General features: G+C 39.0%; 2 protein-coding genes across 3 annotated transcripts in view; one reads left to right on the top strand and one right to left on the bottom strand.

The window, feature by feature from the left end:
- The window catches only part of banp (BTG3 associated nuclear protein), a 37,532-nt gene extending 30,222 nt beyond the window's left edge, over positions 1-7,310 (bottom strand). For both annotated transcript variants that reach the window (XM_083917349.1, XM_083917350.1), the window contains exons 1-7: positions 7,237-7,310; positions 4,389-4,467; positions 3,891-4,003; positions 3,569-3,768; positions 3,290-3,379; positions 2,524-2,696; positions 1,026-1,265 (exon numbers count right to left, since the gene is read on the bottom strand). In XM_083917349.1, the coding sequence (XP_083773475.1) occupies positions 1,026-1,265; positions 2,524-2,696; positions 3,290-3,379; positions 3,569-3,768; positions 3,891-4,003; positions 4,389-4,458 (886 nt within the window). In that variant the 5' untranslated portion in view covers positions 4,459-4,467; positions 7,237-7,310. The remainder of the gene's footprint in view (positions 1-1,025; positions 1,266-2,523; positions 2,697-3,289; positions 3,380-3,568; positions 3,769-3,890; positions 4,004-4,388; positions 4,468-7,236) is intronic.
- Positions 7,311-10,754: 3,444 nt separating this feature from the next.
- On the top strand, positions 10,755-16,245 carry ces2b (carboxylesterase 2b). The gene is made up of 13 exons (XM_083916274.1): positions 10,755-11,090; positions 12,437-12,632; positions 12,721-12,862; positions 13,185-13,318; positions 13,436-13,589; positions 13,922-14,026; positions 14,148-14,246; positions 14,649-14,792; positions 14,907-14,984; positions 15,076-15,223; positions 15,324-15,473; positions 15,585-15,657; positions 15,747-16,245. Exons 1-13 carry the CDS (start codon positions 11,006-11,008, stop codon positions 15,931-15,933), a joined length of 1,695 nt encoding a protein of 564 aa, XP_083772400.1. The 5' UTR covers positions 10,755-11,005; the 3' UTR covers positions 15,934-16,245.
- Positions 16,246-16,533: the final 288 nt, after the last annotated feature.

Below are 16,533 nucleotides of genomic sequence, written 5' to 3'. Positions count from 1 at the left end.
GGAGGAAAGGCTAAAGCTAACAGAGCACCTCGTTACACTGCAACAGAACCATATAAATATAGTATATAGCCACAGGACCTTCATAAATATCCGTCCGTCTACCATCATAGCCCTGACTCTGCTTCACAAGGAATCAAAGAGTTCACTGAATTGCGGGCGACTCCATTAGGATTTTTCTACCAGACATGTGCTTGTCATTTACAGTCTGGTATGTTATAAAATGTGTTGCACATTAATGCGTGTGTGCAATGATGAATGCATGTTGTTGTAACCCGCCTTGGGAATACAGTATGCAGTCTATTTCTGTGTTCAATTCGGTGCCTCTTTGGAGTGGAACGAAGATGAAATGTGGGAAGGTCTCAGAGAGTTCATTTATTGCTGTAAGGGGGCGAGGATTTAAACCCCAGCTGACTGAGATTTATTAGCGAAAATGAAACTGCAGAAATCATGTAATAATCATAAGATAAACAGGGATTACTGTGCACCTCCTTGGCAGTTATGAGTGAGTCATGTTACCAGTTGGTAAATCATATATAAAAAAAGACCCTCATTTTTGTAAACCGGCCTATCATGGAATATTGTTTACATCACATCTCCAATTTCTCAGAAATCTATCACAAAGTGAAGCAGGTGGCATGATATTGATACACTTTTCACATAGGGATGTTAATGCTTAATCGTTTACCACACGTGCCTTATATTGGAGTAGCTCATTGGAGAGCTTTAGCACTAGCAAACTGGCTCTAAGCTGTCAACTATGTGTCTGACTGTCATTCTCTGTCTTGCTCCAGAGCTGTCAAGCTTGCAGGTGGATGTGGTGGAGACAGGCTTGGATGGCTGCAGATCTGTACTGGTCGACTGACTGACTTGTAATTACTCTCCAAGACGGGTGAGCTGGGACTCAGTTGCCTACATGTCTGTTAACGGTTATTGATTTGTTAATGAGGTTTGTCCATAAATAAGTCAAAATTAGCATCCCCATTGTCAATACTAGATGGTTATAATGTCATTGCAGGAGAACTCACAGCGAATGCCGTAGATCATGAGCGGGTCCAGCTGCTTCTTGCCATGTTTGCCCTGGCCAGAGAGGTTTGACATGGCCTGGACCTCCCGATGGAACAGGTAGTCCAGCAGCGTCAGTGCCATTTTCTCTGCTGTGCGGCAGTTTGTGGTGATATGGAGCATGTCAGCTGCAGACACTGGGCAACGAACTCGCATCTCTGGGTTGTTCTCATCTCCCAACCAGGTGCCCTCTGGGTAATCATCTAGAGGAAACAGAAGAAAGAACAGTTATTCATGCACAGTTACACGGGTCACTTTCAGCAAACCTGTAGCCTGTCAATATTACTGAGATTTGGGGCACTAAGTAATTTATATTCGGTTTTTCTTCACAGGTTGACTAACATTACACTGGTCCACAGACACTGACATACTTCATGTAATACAATAGCACACCCATGTGGCAGGAAATGAAAAGTAGGTGAATTGTGTGCAAAACTGAGCTATTATTAAAGATATTAAATAGCTCAATATGTGGGTTAGTAGTTTTCTCATAGCTTATGTTAGTTGTTAAATTCACCACACAAACAAACCCACAAATAAAGCATAAGCCACACTGTTCCTGAACGCCACATGGTATCATCGAGCTTATGCTGACTAACGGTAACCCACAGCTGCAAATAAATAAACATAGTTTGCCTTTGAAGATAACCAAGAACTTCCTAAGTCCAAAGAAAATAACCAAATCAAAAATCCAAGCAAAAAGCAACACATTAACAACAATGTGGACTTCATTTAGATTCGCCCATTTACAAATTAAGTAAAATCCAGACTGCTTGATGTCCTGGCGCCCTACATGACACATCAGCAGAGTTTGTTTTATATTCAATATGGACACCATGTGAAAGAGTCACGTTAGTCACGTTAAAGTCCAATGTTCACAAAACAATCAACAGCAATTATTTGGCGCACCTGTAGCTCAGAAGGTCAAAGTGTCCTTGGACTGGTACTGTAGCTCACTGCCAGTGTGTGTGAATGGGTGAATGAGAGGCAACATGTAAAGCACTTTGGATAAAAGTACTATATACTATAGAATGAGCAATTTAGCATTTGAAAGACAAAAGCAAGGCTGTTTGTTGTTTAACTAACAGGTTTAAGGCTTGCATTTGCTTTGCCTTACTGGAGAAATCTGGCCCAAAGGTGAAAAAATTAAGATATTGAAATCAGTAAAAGTGCTTTCTTTTTTTTTTTTTTTTTTTTTTACTGCCGCTCAGTCTATGATGATACTATTCAAGATTTGGCAGGGATTGGCTTCCAAGTTAATGCAGAGAACACAGTGTAATGTTGAATATATGCATGCGAGGAACAGGAGTTATAATCAGTGAGGTGTTCATTAAAAATACAATCTTGCCTTAAATTTTTTCAATACAACAAATGTGTTAATTTCCAGCCACCGACTACAGGGGAACAAGAGCAATAACGTACATATTATTTTCTGTCTAGATAATTAGGGTGAAGTCATACCTTCTGAATTGAGCGTGATGAGTGTGACATTTTGGCCATTTTGCGCATTGCTGGACTGGCCACCATTAGAAACAGTGTCACTGGCCTCTGAGCCGCTGTCTTGTTCTTCCTGACTCTCCTCGGGGGCTGGCACCTTTACTAGGATTGTGTTCTGACGCTTCCTGGTGATCGTGCTGAAAGGGAACACAAACACGTAATCAGTTGGTAACATACAGACTGATGATGGCAGTGGCCACATTGCATGAGGAATTCAAATTCTTCCTTAATTGCCTGAACTGAAACTGGTCACATTTGATCAATATTTTCCAATAACAACTCCACCATTGTTTCTAAATAGAGCTGAACAATATGGCCAAAATCTTCTATTCTGATATAGGTAATTTCATACCTCAATAACAGTATGTATTTCGATATAGCATGTTTTCTGGTAACTCAATAAATAAACAGTCAAAATGAAATAGCCACATAAAACCATTGCCATATACTATAGTCTGAATTTAATACACAGCAAATGAAAGTAATAAGAGTATTTTCTCATTAAGAACTAAACTGAAAATATTTCACATCAGATTGTTTAGTTTTCATGTGCTTGTCATTCAAAATATCTGGATCTGTGATTTATCACAATACGATTCCATTGAAAGACGGTAACTGAGCATATGAAATTATCGCCCAGCCCTGTTTACGAGGTGTTGTGTTGGGAGGGATTTGCACATTTCTGACCTCAGTCAACACCAGGCATATAGTGTAAATGTGAGCTACTCACTTGCTGAGCAGATTCTCCAGAGGGGTGTCTTCTTGGCTAGTGCCCTTCGGATGCTCACTGCTTACTATCACATTTGTTTGGGGAACAACACTGAAGGAGGAGTTAAGAACACATTGGTTAATTGGCACGTTTCATTGTTTATGGCATTCACAATAATGTTTTGTAATATCACTAAAAAGGCAATTTATCTGCATGATAAAAGACTTGAATGGAACATTCTCCGGAATAGAGACAATGTTCGATTGGTGCAAAATGCAGGAGTGGGCACTTGTATCTTACCATCGCACTTTGTTCCAAGTTTGAGTGGCCCCCTGAGGAGACCCTGCAACCATAGGAACTTGGATAGGACTCTTTGCATGCGGCACCATGCTGTCCAATTTGCGTCCGAGGGCTTTGCATGTAGCATCCAGGGAATGTAATTTTGATTCAATTCCTTCTAGTCGATGGCTGATTGATGCAGTGAAAGAGACCAACAGGTTCTAGAAACACAAACGACAAAATGTAGTTATGAGTCATTTAATTGACAAACCCCACATGCTCAAGTGTTAAATGTATACAAACATTTGAGCTTTGGACCGTGTCCATTATACACAGATGGTACCTTAATAAAAGATATGTCTTGGGTGCTGTTGTTGTTATTCTCCTGGCAGTTGCTCAATTTCCTTTTTTTCTTCTGAGGCTTTTCATCATCGCCTTCATGATTGTCCAACATGTCTGGCATGAATCACATATAAAGTCACCATTAAAAACAACACAACAGCCTCCTTTCCCCAATTAAAGCTAGGCTCCTGCTCCAATTTAAGGCAATAGTATTGAGTATATGATGATACCAAATCCTATCCCCATATACAGTGTTTAGAATACAGATTTTAAATAATACAGCCATACAACACACACTTAGCTTAGCGTGAGTTGACATAAAAACATTAGTGAGAATTAGTAAAAAAGAAATGTTACTGATTAAATGACCATGTTTGATAGCGCTGTACTTAACAATATATGGTCAAAGGGGCAGATAATATAAACACCCCGCAATTTACCATACACTGATTAGAAAAGATAAGAATAATATGCTCATAATGTTTAACACGAATCTTACCTGTTTCATCCTCCTGGTTAAAGTCCTCCACTGTTATTTGCACGATTTCATCCAAATCTTGTTCAGACATAGTTCACAACTGGATAAGATAGTAGGAAAACTTGGTTAACTTAATGAGAAAGCAAAAATATTCCTTCACTGGCATGCTTATATAAGGTAGAATATCGTTCTGCTGTGTCTGTTGCTGCTTCTCATTAATGGAGACAATGCCCTTAAAAGTTCACTAGTTTGCCAAAACAACTGAAGTAATCTCAAACTCCATATAGGCTACTTCATAAAACTTGTTTGAATGATTCAGGGATGCTTAAGAAAGTGTTTCTTACAGGAATAAACCACTCAATGAGCATCACATTCATGTAAAAATTGCATATTTTTAAACTAGGCCTACACAAATATTATGGCAAAAATATACTTTAAAGTTTATATTAAACAGAAGATAATATATTCAATGGCATGTACAAGTGGCTGCATATAAACAAGCTTTGAATGTCTTCAATAAAGGATTCAATAGTCACCATCTCCCATAGTTTGATGACAAATTACTTTTTAAAAACACTTTTAACAATTATTACCACAAACCCACCAACTAGTTTCCTAAACTTTATTTCCTTGCCTTGCATGTTTCTTTAATTGTGCTATACTTATGCAACCTTTATGATTATAACTATTTTGTTTTGTCTGTGGTTGTAGTTTTGATTACCATGTCGTATTACCGTTTTATACAGCTTTTCTGTCCCCCTGCTGCTATCCCATTCATCTAGGCTACATTTAAGGATATATATCCATCATAAGTCCATATCAGTAAGAAAGAGTTTTAATGTAACTAACTGAAATTGTACTTTAGTTACAATCATCCCATATATATGTGTGATAACATAACTGTACAGACTGCTATAAATTGACAAATTTAAAATTATGTGTATCTAATGAATTGTTTTATAATTTCTACATAAATAAGTATGATATTTTAGATTTATTTGAGCTTCCATTTGAATAGCTGTGCATCTTATGACATAAGAGCAGAGAGTTAAACAGTTTCTAAAAGTGGAGCAGGTCATATCTAGGCTAATACTGATGCATGCCAGGGCAGTCATCTTATAAAAGACCTCAGGCACAGTGACAAAAGCATTTCCCTTACAGTATGTGGAATAAAGGATGCATTTCACCCTTTATCAGTTAGTTCAAACTCAAACAAAAATGCATTTATCATATATCTGCACAGGTAATAAGCACAGGGGTACGTCAAGAAAAAATATCCAGAAATGACAATCCTTTCCTTCTCTTACTTTATTACATACTACTTTATTTTGGTTTCACTTTAATGCACTGCATTTTGTAATTGTGCTTTGGCAACACGTAAAAGCTCCTGCCTGTAATAGGGAAGGTTTTCATTGCCACTGTACTCTACGGGGGAATTGTTGAGTCTATATTTATCATAAACAAGTCATGGTCATGGAGTGTGGTCTTTACCTAGTTTGTAAAGTGTCCTGAGATAACTTTTGTTATGATTTGGCACTATAAATAAAATTGAATTGAATAACATATTTCATGCCAATAAAGACTTTTGAATTGAATTAATTCATATGCTCACCATCTCATGGATAAATCATTTAAATGTATAAACAAATTTCAATCACACACACACACACACGCACACACCTGACAAGACTGTTTATTATTGTGTTACACTGTTTCTGGACCGATTCTTTTACAAATTTTAGCTATTATATATAACTCTCAATTTGCTTGATGGTTGGTTTACATAGGCTATTATTATATTGTGTTATTATATAATTATATCTGTTATTGATGCTTTTGTCAATAGCAGTATCCTCCTTTGCTGCTGTAGCACTGAAAATGCCCCTAATGTCCCACTAATATCATAAGTGATATTGAAAAGCATGAAATAATGAATGAGAACAACTGACTTGAAACTGTATTTGAGGGGGGGGGTGATTCTCCAGATATGTAGCTGTTATCATGAACATGTCACACACACGCAGTCTTGTTAACCCGAGTTACCCAGGTCTCGTTCAGATTGGCAATGGTATATTCGGGTATATTACTCCATAGCCAAGGCGAATGGAAGGAGGCTTCGACACCCTAAAAAAAATTGTCTGAGTTTTGGATTATGACGCAAGCGCAATGGAACCGGAGCCGCGCTGTTGTTATGGTCCAGCAGATGGCGCTAAAATCTATCTTTCTTTATTCTATTTTCATTTTTAATCTCTATTAATACCACAAGTACAAATAAGTACTGTTATAGAAACCAGTGCTGTACAAGTCAAGTATGATTACTCTCCAGGACAAAGGCAAATTGCAGACCAGGTGTTACTGCGCAATCATCATACCCCAAAGCACTTTTTTTGTCTTGTCCCAGCCTACTTCTATTAGCCTTGTCCGCTAACTAGCGTAATGGCTAGCTATAGCTAACTGGGCGGGGGTCCGATGTGAAGTAACGTTACGTTATGTGTAAAATAAAATCCACCCGATGTAGTCAACTATAAACCTTGACGTGTTAGTTGGCACTTAACGTCACATATTTGAATTTAATGTATCATGGCAAACATAATGTCTAACTACTGCATTTCGGCAACACGTTAGCATCAACGCTAGCTATCGTTAGCTCAGTTAGCACAACTACGTTAAAGCAGAAGCAGTGCAAATGAGTCCATATCTACGCTAGCGCGGTTGTTAGCATGCTAGTTAAGGCCTAAAGGCCGCCAAAATGTAGCAAAAGTCGTCAACTGTTAGAAGAAATAGCAATATATATATTTTTTGAATCATCTTCTTCCCCCTCCACTGCTGGCACACGACACATGTACCGTGTAAGATTGGGTTATATTACCGTGTGAATGATGAATTCTCGTGTTGTTTTGAAGAGATTCCGATAACGGCGTCGTTCCTCGCGAGAGATGAGCGCCCTCGTTTGTTTCTCGCATGCAGAGGAACTGAGCAGGAGAACCGGAGAACCCAGTTGAGAGCAGGCTGCGGCTGCACCACACCACAGTAGAAGCCAAACGCAAACTCATATAGAAGGAATAAGACAAGACAGTCCTTTATTAGTCCCACAGTGGAGACATTTACATTGTTACAGCAGCAAAAGAGGAAAGTGCAAATCCCCAAAACATCAATACCTGATGGAAAATACAAAATGTAATAATAATAACGATAATAATAGCCAACCTGTATGTACATAGTTAAAGTGTGTTCACAGTGAATTAAGTTCAAATTAGCTTTAAAAAAAAGGTAAAATTAAGAAGGTTGGGGTGCATTAAAACACACAGTAGATCAAACCCAGTAAAATGATGGTGAAGCAGCTTTTTGTTAAACAATGACTCGAAGTAAATTATAAACTATATATGAACATAGATGATGATGATTATTACTATTTTTCTTAGAATATAATATACAGGCCTATAAAATAGAATACGTTATAATGTGCACATAGTTTCAAAACACAAAAACATTTCACATTTTGCAAATTAGATATGAAGAGATGGCTACTCTACAATAACATAGCCTAAAGTTTGCAAAAGATGAATGAATATAATTCAGATAAGACATTTAAATGATCTTAGGCCTAATTAGGTTATTTATTCAAATCAGACGTTATCATTCCTCTATAGATCTGTTATAACTGCAGTTATAGAGACATTCATTTATCATTGATTAGCTTTATTATTGAATGCTGTCCAGGTGATATGTTAATATTGTCTGTTGTGCTTATAAGCAATGTAATTACACAGGGTGCTGTATGCAGGGCAACCCATGCCAAGGACAAATGATCTCCAAAACCAAGCAAAGTGATCCAAGCAGATTATTTAAAAGTTTGGGGCCCTCCCTTGAACCAGGGCTCAGGACGACTGACCCAACTGATCTTTATACCTCCTCCTTCTTTTGCCACTCTACTCCCCTCCTGTCTTTTACTCTTGTAATAATGCTGGTTGTTAAGTGGCACATCTGTAATGTAAGCGTCTGCAGGTCTGGAAAGAACCATTGATTGTGGGGGGCAGGCAGGACAGGTGTCTCAAGAGCCACATGGAAGGGCAGCCTAAGGCCAGCAGATGGAGCCACTGGCATCTTCGGTTTCTGCTTGTCCATCCCTGCAGGGCTAGGGGGCTGAACAAAGATTTAAATTTGCCAAAGTGCTGTTCGGCATACAGGGTTTGTCTTTCCTCTCAAATACAGGAGGCAGGTTCTCTGGGCTCAGGACCACCACCTTCTGTCCACCTTTGCAAGGTTGATTAAAGCGTGACCACAGGAAAAGGGTCTTGGCAATCTAGTGCTGATCCACCTCTCGCAGGGTGGGGATCCAACCAGTCGGCAGACGAATGCATCTCTCTGTTAAACAGATATGAGAGAATGAAGGAATTAATGAAGAACCACAGTCTCAATATTTGGAGAAAAGACGCTACTCGTAAAAAATTCTGATACTTTATAATACTGGTTCAGCAGATTAAATATTCATGTGGAGCCTCTTAAGTACTGGCGTGTTGTTGAAACATATGCCCATACAGTCATATTGTTGGTCCTGGAAATGGGAAAATGGTAAGGCATAAATAAAGAAATTACTTGTATACATTTTTATAACTTTTGGGGGAAAAAATATATATATACTATAAGATGGTTCCAAAAGACAGAAGATAGGTAAAGATAGGCCTGCTGAGAGTCAATCCAACTTGTGGTTCTCTTGGTTCTTCTGCTCAGGTGCAACAGTTATGCCCTTTGGTACTCTGACCAACAGGCTCCTTAAAGATCTTGGAGAAGTTGGTTTACAATAGAATGATGAAACAACTTCAGGAGTGGGACATACTATACGAACATCAGTATTGATTTAGGAAAAGCTATTCTACAGAGAGGGCCGTGCTGAAACTGGCTGACAAAACTCATACTGCCTTTAATAATCATGAATATGCCCCAGGAATCTTCCTTGACTTATCCAAAGCCTTTGATACTGTGAATCATGAAATCTTAATGAAAAAAATAGTTACACTATGGTTGTATTGGAATAACGTATAAATGGGTTTATAACTAAATTCATAATCTCTAACAGTTTGTTAATATAAATGGATGAAAATCTGACAGGGCCATCATAACTTATGGGGTCCCACAGGGTTCTATCTTAGGGCCGCTCCTATTTCTTCTATGTATTAATGACCGGGCTGCAGCTTTATCGTCCCTGTTCCCAATACTTTATGTTAGTACTCTCCTACTAATTTATCTGTACTTATAGCCTATAAAGCCTCTATATAGCTTATAAAAAATCTAATTTTATAATATTTACATTAAAAAATATATATATTTTCAATCTAATTTTTGTTTTAGCATAGAAAATAACACAATTACTCAGGTCTCATCCACAAGATTTCTTGGAGTCCTGATTGATGAAACCCTAAGCTGGAAGAATCGTATTCAGGTTATTTGCAATAAAGTAACTAAATCCATTGGCATCATTAGCAAACTTTCAGCTTTGGTTCATCAGAATTGTCTATTAACTCTTTATTACAGCTTAATTGATCCTTATCACATAAATTGTAATACCACCTGGGGAGGGACGTATCCATCCCACCTTTTGAAGCTTTATCTTAAAGCAACTTAAAATTCTTTCGATTTTTGACATGAAACAATTCTTCACGTGACTTCATTGTTACTTCGAAAGTATTTTTCAACTAAATAGGGATGTACACAGGTATAATACATGACATGCCAACTGGCTACACCTCCCAAAGTTACGCACTGAGATCTGTAAATTTTCTATTCGATACAAGGGGGTTCAGATATGGAACAGCGTGACTGGAATTACAGCTCAGTCCACTTCTCTGAATAACTTCAAATGTAGACTTAAGACTAACCAGTCAGTGGAAACCTATAGGACTGAATATAGGCCCATCCTAAATATTTGTCTATCATTTGCTTGTGTATATTTAATGATGCCACTCTGCTTGCTTTTATCCTCTGTATACCTCTGTGGACTAGATGGCTTTTCCTTTTATTTTCTTGCATTAAACGACACTTGAGGTGAGATTTGTTTTGTTTTTTACTTTGTATGTCTTTGTTATTTATGCTGACTATGTTTTTTTGGTTTTGTTTATTGTGCAAAAATTGATAAATACATTTACAATAAAACTACAGTTCCCAATAGCCTTGGAATTGACCCCTGTGACTGTGGCTCATGGGAAATGTTGTTCACAGTGCAAACACCCTTACAGTAGCCGAGGATACTTCTATTTTGGTTAAAATGACAGTAAAACTATTCAAGCAAGCCAGTGATACAGTCGGCTAGGTGCGTTTTGAGCCTCGACGGACACACTATTTAAAAACGCGTCATGTTACAGCGTCTTCCCCAAAAAGACACATGAGAGAGACCCTCCCATGAGCCTTCTTTGAGCTATGGTGGCCACTTTAACAGGAGGCAATTAATGGGCGGAAGTGTGCTGTCTGTAGGTGTAATATGTTACTGTTGCGTTATGTCAACGACGGAGTCACGCCTTTACGCCGCAGGCCTACCCTGGTCAAAGTTATAGCGGGAAGCTCCTTCTTGGTTGGCGTCATTCCTCGTTGGCTTCCACCGTGCAGAGTCCCGCAGTGACGCAACCCACACAGAGCCGAGCACCATGAAGTTCCGTGCAAAACAAACTTTCTTCTCTCTGACGTCCGTCTTCATACTCTGCATACTCTGTGTTGCTGCAGACCTACAGGGTAAGTAAGAGGAACTACTTTATGTGGCTAAATAACATCGGAGACAATAGCCCGCTTTAAGACGTAGATACCGTTAAGAACATATTCAAGTTATAGTCCAGTAAAGCGTACCCATATGAATTAACCTGTTGTTGACTCGATGTTACCCTTTTTTGCATTTTATTGCGCCTTTATCGATGTCATCTTTTACCTACATGCTGACTGTGTCCAAAGGTGTCCCAGGGCAAAACAGGTTGAAGATTGCAGTTATAATGAATCATTTATTGTGTTGGTCCATGTAGATGCAGGATAACATGGATTTGTGCATTTGGGGATGGCTGTGTATAAACCATAGATAGTAAATAAAAGGTATAAACACATGGATTGTGTTGAACTGCAATGTGAACACTAAACCCTCAAGTTCAAGGAGATATCTCTTTGTCTTCCTCTGTTTTTCCATAATTTCTATTTCTGTTATAACACTTCACTCACATAACTTCACAAAGGAGCCATTGAGGGAAGAAACTTGTTAAAGATAAATATCCAGCATGCAATTTAGTCAAGTTCCTCAAACCACTTGTTTCAAGATAAAATGTCCACGCAGTCAGAATCTATGTTACAATCATGGATTGTGTAACAACATTGTTTTCAGTGGATCACAGTTGAACAAGGGTGGGGCTCTGCAACCTGGATAGGAGTGTCAGTTTGAAGGGAATGGGCAACTAACACATATGTTCATCAATGATTAACCACTCAATAATTGTTAGTGACACATTTTAATTGGGAAGGAACCGTCCCAGAGCTCAAAGTGGCATCTTCAAATTGCTTGTTTTGTCAGTCAGTCAATCCACAACCTCAACAAATTCAATTTCTAAATAACAACTCACACTTAAGGACTGAACTAGCTAATGTTTAACATTTTTTCTTGATAAACGATATACACTATTAGTCTATTATTGAACTTGTAGATTGTTAATTGCCTAATTAATCAACTATTTGTTTTAGTTCTAGTTAGTTCCATGTTTTTTAGTTGGTTCAACAAGATGGCAAAAATCGTCTGAAATCATATGAAAAGTCCGCTTGTCCACTTGTCACCTGCAACATAAAATGGAGAAATTATATTTGTAACTTAGCTTTAACCAGAATCAGAATCAGAATCAGGTATATTGCCAGGCAATTTTCATTGCAAGGAATTTGACTTTGATTTTAATGCCTACATAAATATAAACATGAACATAATCGAACTAAACATATGGCATTGAATTCTATACATGAAATATAAGTATAGCGCTCTTGTTTTTGTTTTTTTATGTAATTGATTATTTGTGTTATACTCTGATTCTGATTCAGTCCTTATCTCCTGACAGCACCTGAAGTCCACACAGCGCTCGGCAGTCTGAGAGGTCAGTATGTGAGTGTAAAGGGGAAGGACACTGGAGTCCATTCGTACCTGGGTGTGCCATTTGCTAAGCCACCCGTGACCCCTGCTCTGAGACTGGCTGCACCACAGCCTTTAGTAGAGGGATGGGAAGGAGTGAGAGACGCCACCAAGCAGCCGCCCATGTAAGGTCTTTATGTGCTTTAGTTGTTGCATACCACACTTGGAGAAATGATGTCCAATAATCACTGCAAACACACGTCTCTTTTTCAGGTGTATTCAACACAGACAGCTTTCTATAGATCTGGTTGAAAAAATTGGTGGCTTCTTGGTAGATCTCCCAGACATTTCAGAAGACTGCCTTTACCTCAACATTTACACTCCTGCAAACAGAGCTCACAATGCCAAGCTGCCAGTAAGTTGCTACAGGGCCGGAGTGATTCCGCTGAGTTTCTAAGGTTCAGATTTGAATAATGATCTCGGAGAAGTTGGCTTGATTGCTTTTGGAAAATCCTTAATGGCAATGTGAGTAATGATACCCATATACTGTATAGACTGCAAAAGATCTGATGTTGTCCTGTTTTCTGTTCCCATCAGTTTTATGTTCTGGTCAGATTCAAGTCTTTGTTTGATATTTGATGTAGTTTGCCGGAGATTTTAGGAGCTTATATAGAATATAGTAAAAAATGTGCTTCCCACTTTGTGAAAAAGATCAAGTTCTTTCACTACCTTATCAGGTCATGGTCTGGATCCATGGTGGAGGATTCGTTTTGGGGTCAGCTTCAATTTATAGTGGTGCCCCCCTGGCTGCTTACCAGGATGTGGTGGTTGTTCTGATCCAGTACCGTTTGGGACTTCTGGGCTTTCTCAGGTAAAAAGACTTGAATAATTAAGCACAAATTGAACATAATATGATTATAATCTACTACCATTGGTCTGATCTGTGCCACATGTGAACAAAAATGCATAAATTGTATGTTCCATCCAGCACTGGAGATGAGCAAGTATCAGGGAACTTTGGCCTATTGGACCAGGTACAAGCTCTGAGATGGATCCAGGAGCACATTCACAACTTTGGAGGAAACAAAGATCTAGTTACCATATTTGGGGAGTCTGCTGGCGGAGTGAGCGTATCCCTTCTGGTAAGCATCAATCTGCACGTGAAGCACTTTAAAGATTCCATGTCTTTTTTTAAAATTATGATCTAGGTCTAGGTGCAATATGAATACTGTGAAAGTATCAAAACAAGAACCAGAAACACTGACCTATCAGAGAGTACCGGGCTTTGTTGGGAGGGAGTCTTAAAGAGACAGGTGCTTAAACTGAGTGTTTCCTATGTATGTATGTATGTAAATGTACGTATGTTTCATATAGCCTATGTATATTTAGAAAATGAGCATAATAAGCTAGTTACATCCCTGCCAAGTAACTACTGTTCACACAACCTCCATTTTTCTTCTGTTTGAATCTACAGCTTCTCTCCCCATTGTCTGATGGCCTGTTCCACCATGCCATTGCCGAAAGTGGCACTGCTGCACTGGATTTACTGATGTCAAATGACCCACTACCCGTGTTGCAGGTTAGTTATCAATGTGTTCATTTTTGTGTGTACACATTGTTCAGTGCACAAAATTGAGAATATCACAACACATTTGTTTCTCTCAATAGTTGAGATGGATCCCATGTATCTCCCCCCACAGGTGGTAGCAAATATATCTGGCTGTAGCCTCGAAAGCACAGAGAAGATCGCCGACTGCCTGAGAAACAGCGATATTGACACTTTTGTGGCTATTGCGCAGGTGAGATATCTAATGTGACTTACGTATTATGTCTTCTGCAAGATGTCAATTAAATATTCACTAAAACGGCAATTTATCTAGTTTTGTGTCCCATTGTCCAGTTGCCATTATGACACAGTTGGAGTGGTTATATGCAGATGTGACAGATTGTCCAGAAGTTATATGTTGTTTAGTCTGTGGTTTATTTAATTAGTTGAGCGTAGATGAACTTACCAGGCTTTTAAATTTGTGGTGTGTTTCTCTGTTGCCAGTCGAGTGAGAACTGACTTCCTGTCACCTATGCCCCTACTTATACAACCCTGTGCACCTCATGACTGCCACCATGTGTCTAAAATAATAATGCAAGATGTTATGTTGGGTTTATCCAAACATTTTACACTTTTACACCTTTAATTTCTCAAGAATGAACAATTGAGAATTCCTGTCAATGTTGATGGACACTTCTTGACAAAACCTGTGGATGAGCTGTTCCGTGCACACGAACTTCTCACCATCCCGTTCATGACCGGCGTTAATAACGATGAAGGCGGCTGGATGCTTGCCAATGTAAGTGGGACTGCTACATTTTTGAACGAACAGCTTTCCGATTTCAAGAGCCCATGAAATACGATTTTGTTTTGCTTTTGGGCACGTCTGAAATGTTCATTTTCCTCCCGTTAGTTCTTTGGTCCTCCAAACTGGACAGAAGGAGTTGATCGGGAACAGATCGTGAACATGCTGTATATCTTTTACCCTGATGTAAGGTAGACGGGACTGAACATATATATACCATAATACTCTGATTCATTGTGCTCAAAACTCTGACAGCTGTCTTGCTATTTTTTTAAAGCCAGAAGATGCGGTCTTCAGAGATATGTTGGTAGATGAATATGTTGGAACCGGTGAAGATCGTGTGAAAAACAGAGATGGGCTCACCCAGATGGTTGGAGATATGCTATTCACCTTTCCAGCCATTAAAGCAGCTAATGTCCACAGAGGTATTTTATTTACAAAGGATTATACGGATAAGAACCACTGTTTAATACTGTAACACATTCTCATAAACAAGATATATCACACCCGTTCATCTTCTTCTAGATGCAGGCGCCCCTGTATATTTATATGAGTACCAGTATCCTCTCAAACTCGTACAAGCCAAAAGGCCAAGCTTTGTCAGGAGTGACCACGGAGATGAACTCTTCACAGTTTTAGGATTCTGTTTCACAACTACCCATGTCAAATTAGAAGGTAAGTGCAAAATAAAAGTACATATTTCAGTATACAGTACTACCAGAGAGCTTGTTTTTTTGTAGGCGTCCTCCAGTTCAAAGGTGTTTTACCAGATTATCATTATTTTAGGGGAATGCCTTGAAGAGGAGGAACAGTTGAGCAGAACCATGATGAGCTACTGGGCCAACTTTGCTCGCACAGGGTAAGAGCTCACTCCCATTACAAGTTATTTTACACATAATAATAATAATAAGACGAAGATATGTTTATAACTTGTGTATGTGTATGTAGGTCTCCTAATGGGGATGGTCTTGCCCACTGGCCAAAGTATGGAGCAGAAGAAGGCTACTTATCAATCGATTTAAATGAGCAGGTAGCTGCTGAGCACCTGAAGAAGGAGAAGTTTGTCTTCCTGACTCAAACGCTCCCGGAGAAGATACGACAACATAAAGAGAAGATGGAGCGCAGCGAGCTGTAGAACGGTCACCTCTTCTTTCTCCCTTTCATCAGTTGTTTTATTGATCCCATCTTTAACCACGAATAAGACAAAAATGCATTAAAGATACTGTGAACTAGTCTGGTAGTACTTTTTTAATAAATTGGAAGTACTTTTGTAGGGTATACGAATGCTTTGTTTGACATTAGGAATCGAGACCCAGATCAAAATGTAGCTTCAGGAAATATGTAGCAGAAGGGCTGTGTAGTACTGATCCCTCTATTGTGTTTGCCCACATGTTTAATAGTTTTCTAATAATCTGGATGACAATATAAAATAAATATCCTCTGAAGATTCTTGTGTTGTGTGTGAATAAATACTACTATGTTGGGTTTTCTCCGGGTACTCCGGTTTCCTCCCACAATCCAAAAAGACATGTATGTGTTAGGTTCATTGATGACTCTAAAATTGCCCGTAGGTGTGAATGGTTGTCTGTCTCTGTTCGTCTCTATGTGTGCCCTGCGATAGACTGGCGTCCTGTCCAGGGTGTACCCCGCCTCGCGCCCGATGTCAGCTGGGATCGGCTCCAGCCCCCCGCGACTCCGACAGGGACAAGCGGTTGAAGATGAATGAATGAATATG

This window comes from Echiichthys vipera (assembly GCF_963691815.1).
Source record: "Echiichthys vipera genome assembly, chromosome: 7".
Lineage (NCBI taxonomy): Eukaryota > Metazoa > Chordata > Actinopteri > Perciformes > Trachinidae > Echiichthys > Echiichthys vipera.
The sequence above is the reverse complement of the archived record's forward strand: the minus strand, read 5'-3'. Positions and strand labels throughout refer to the sequence as shown.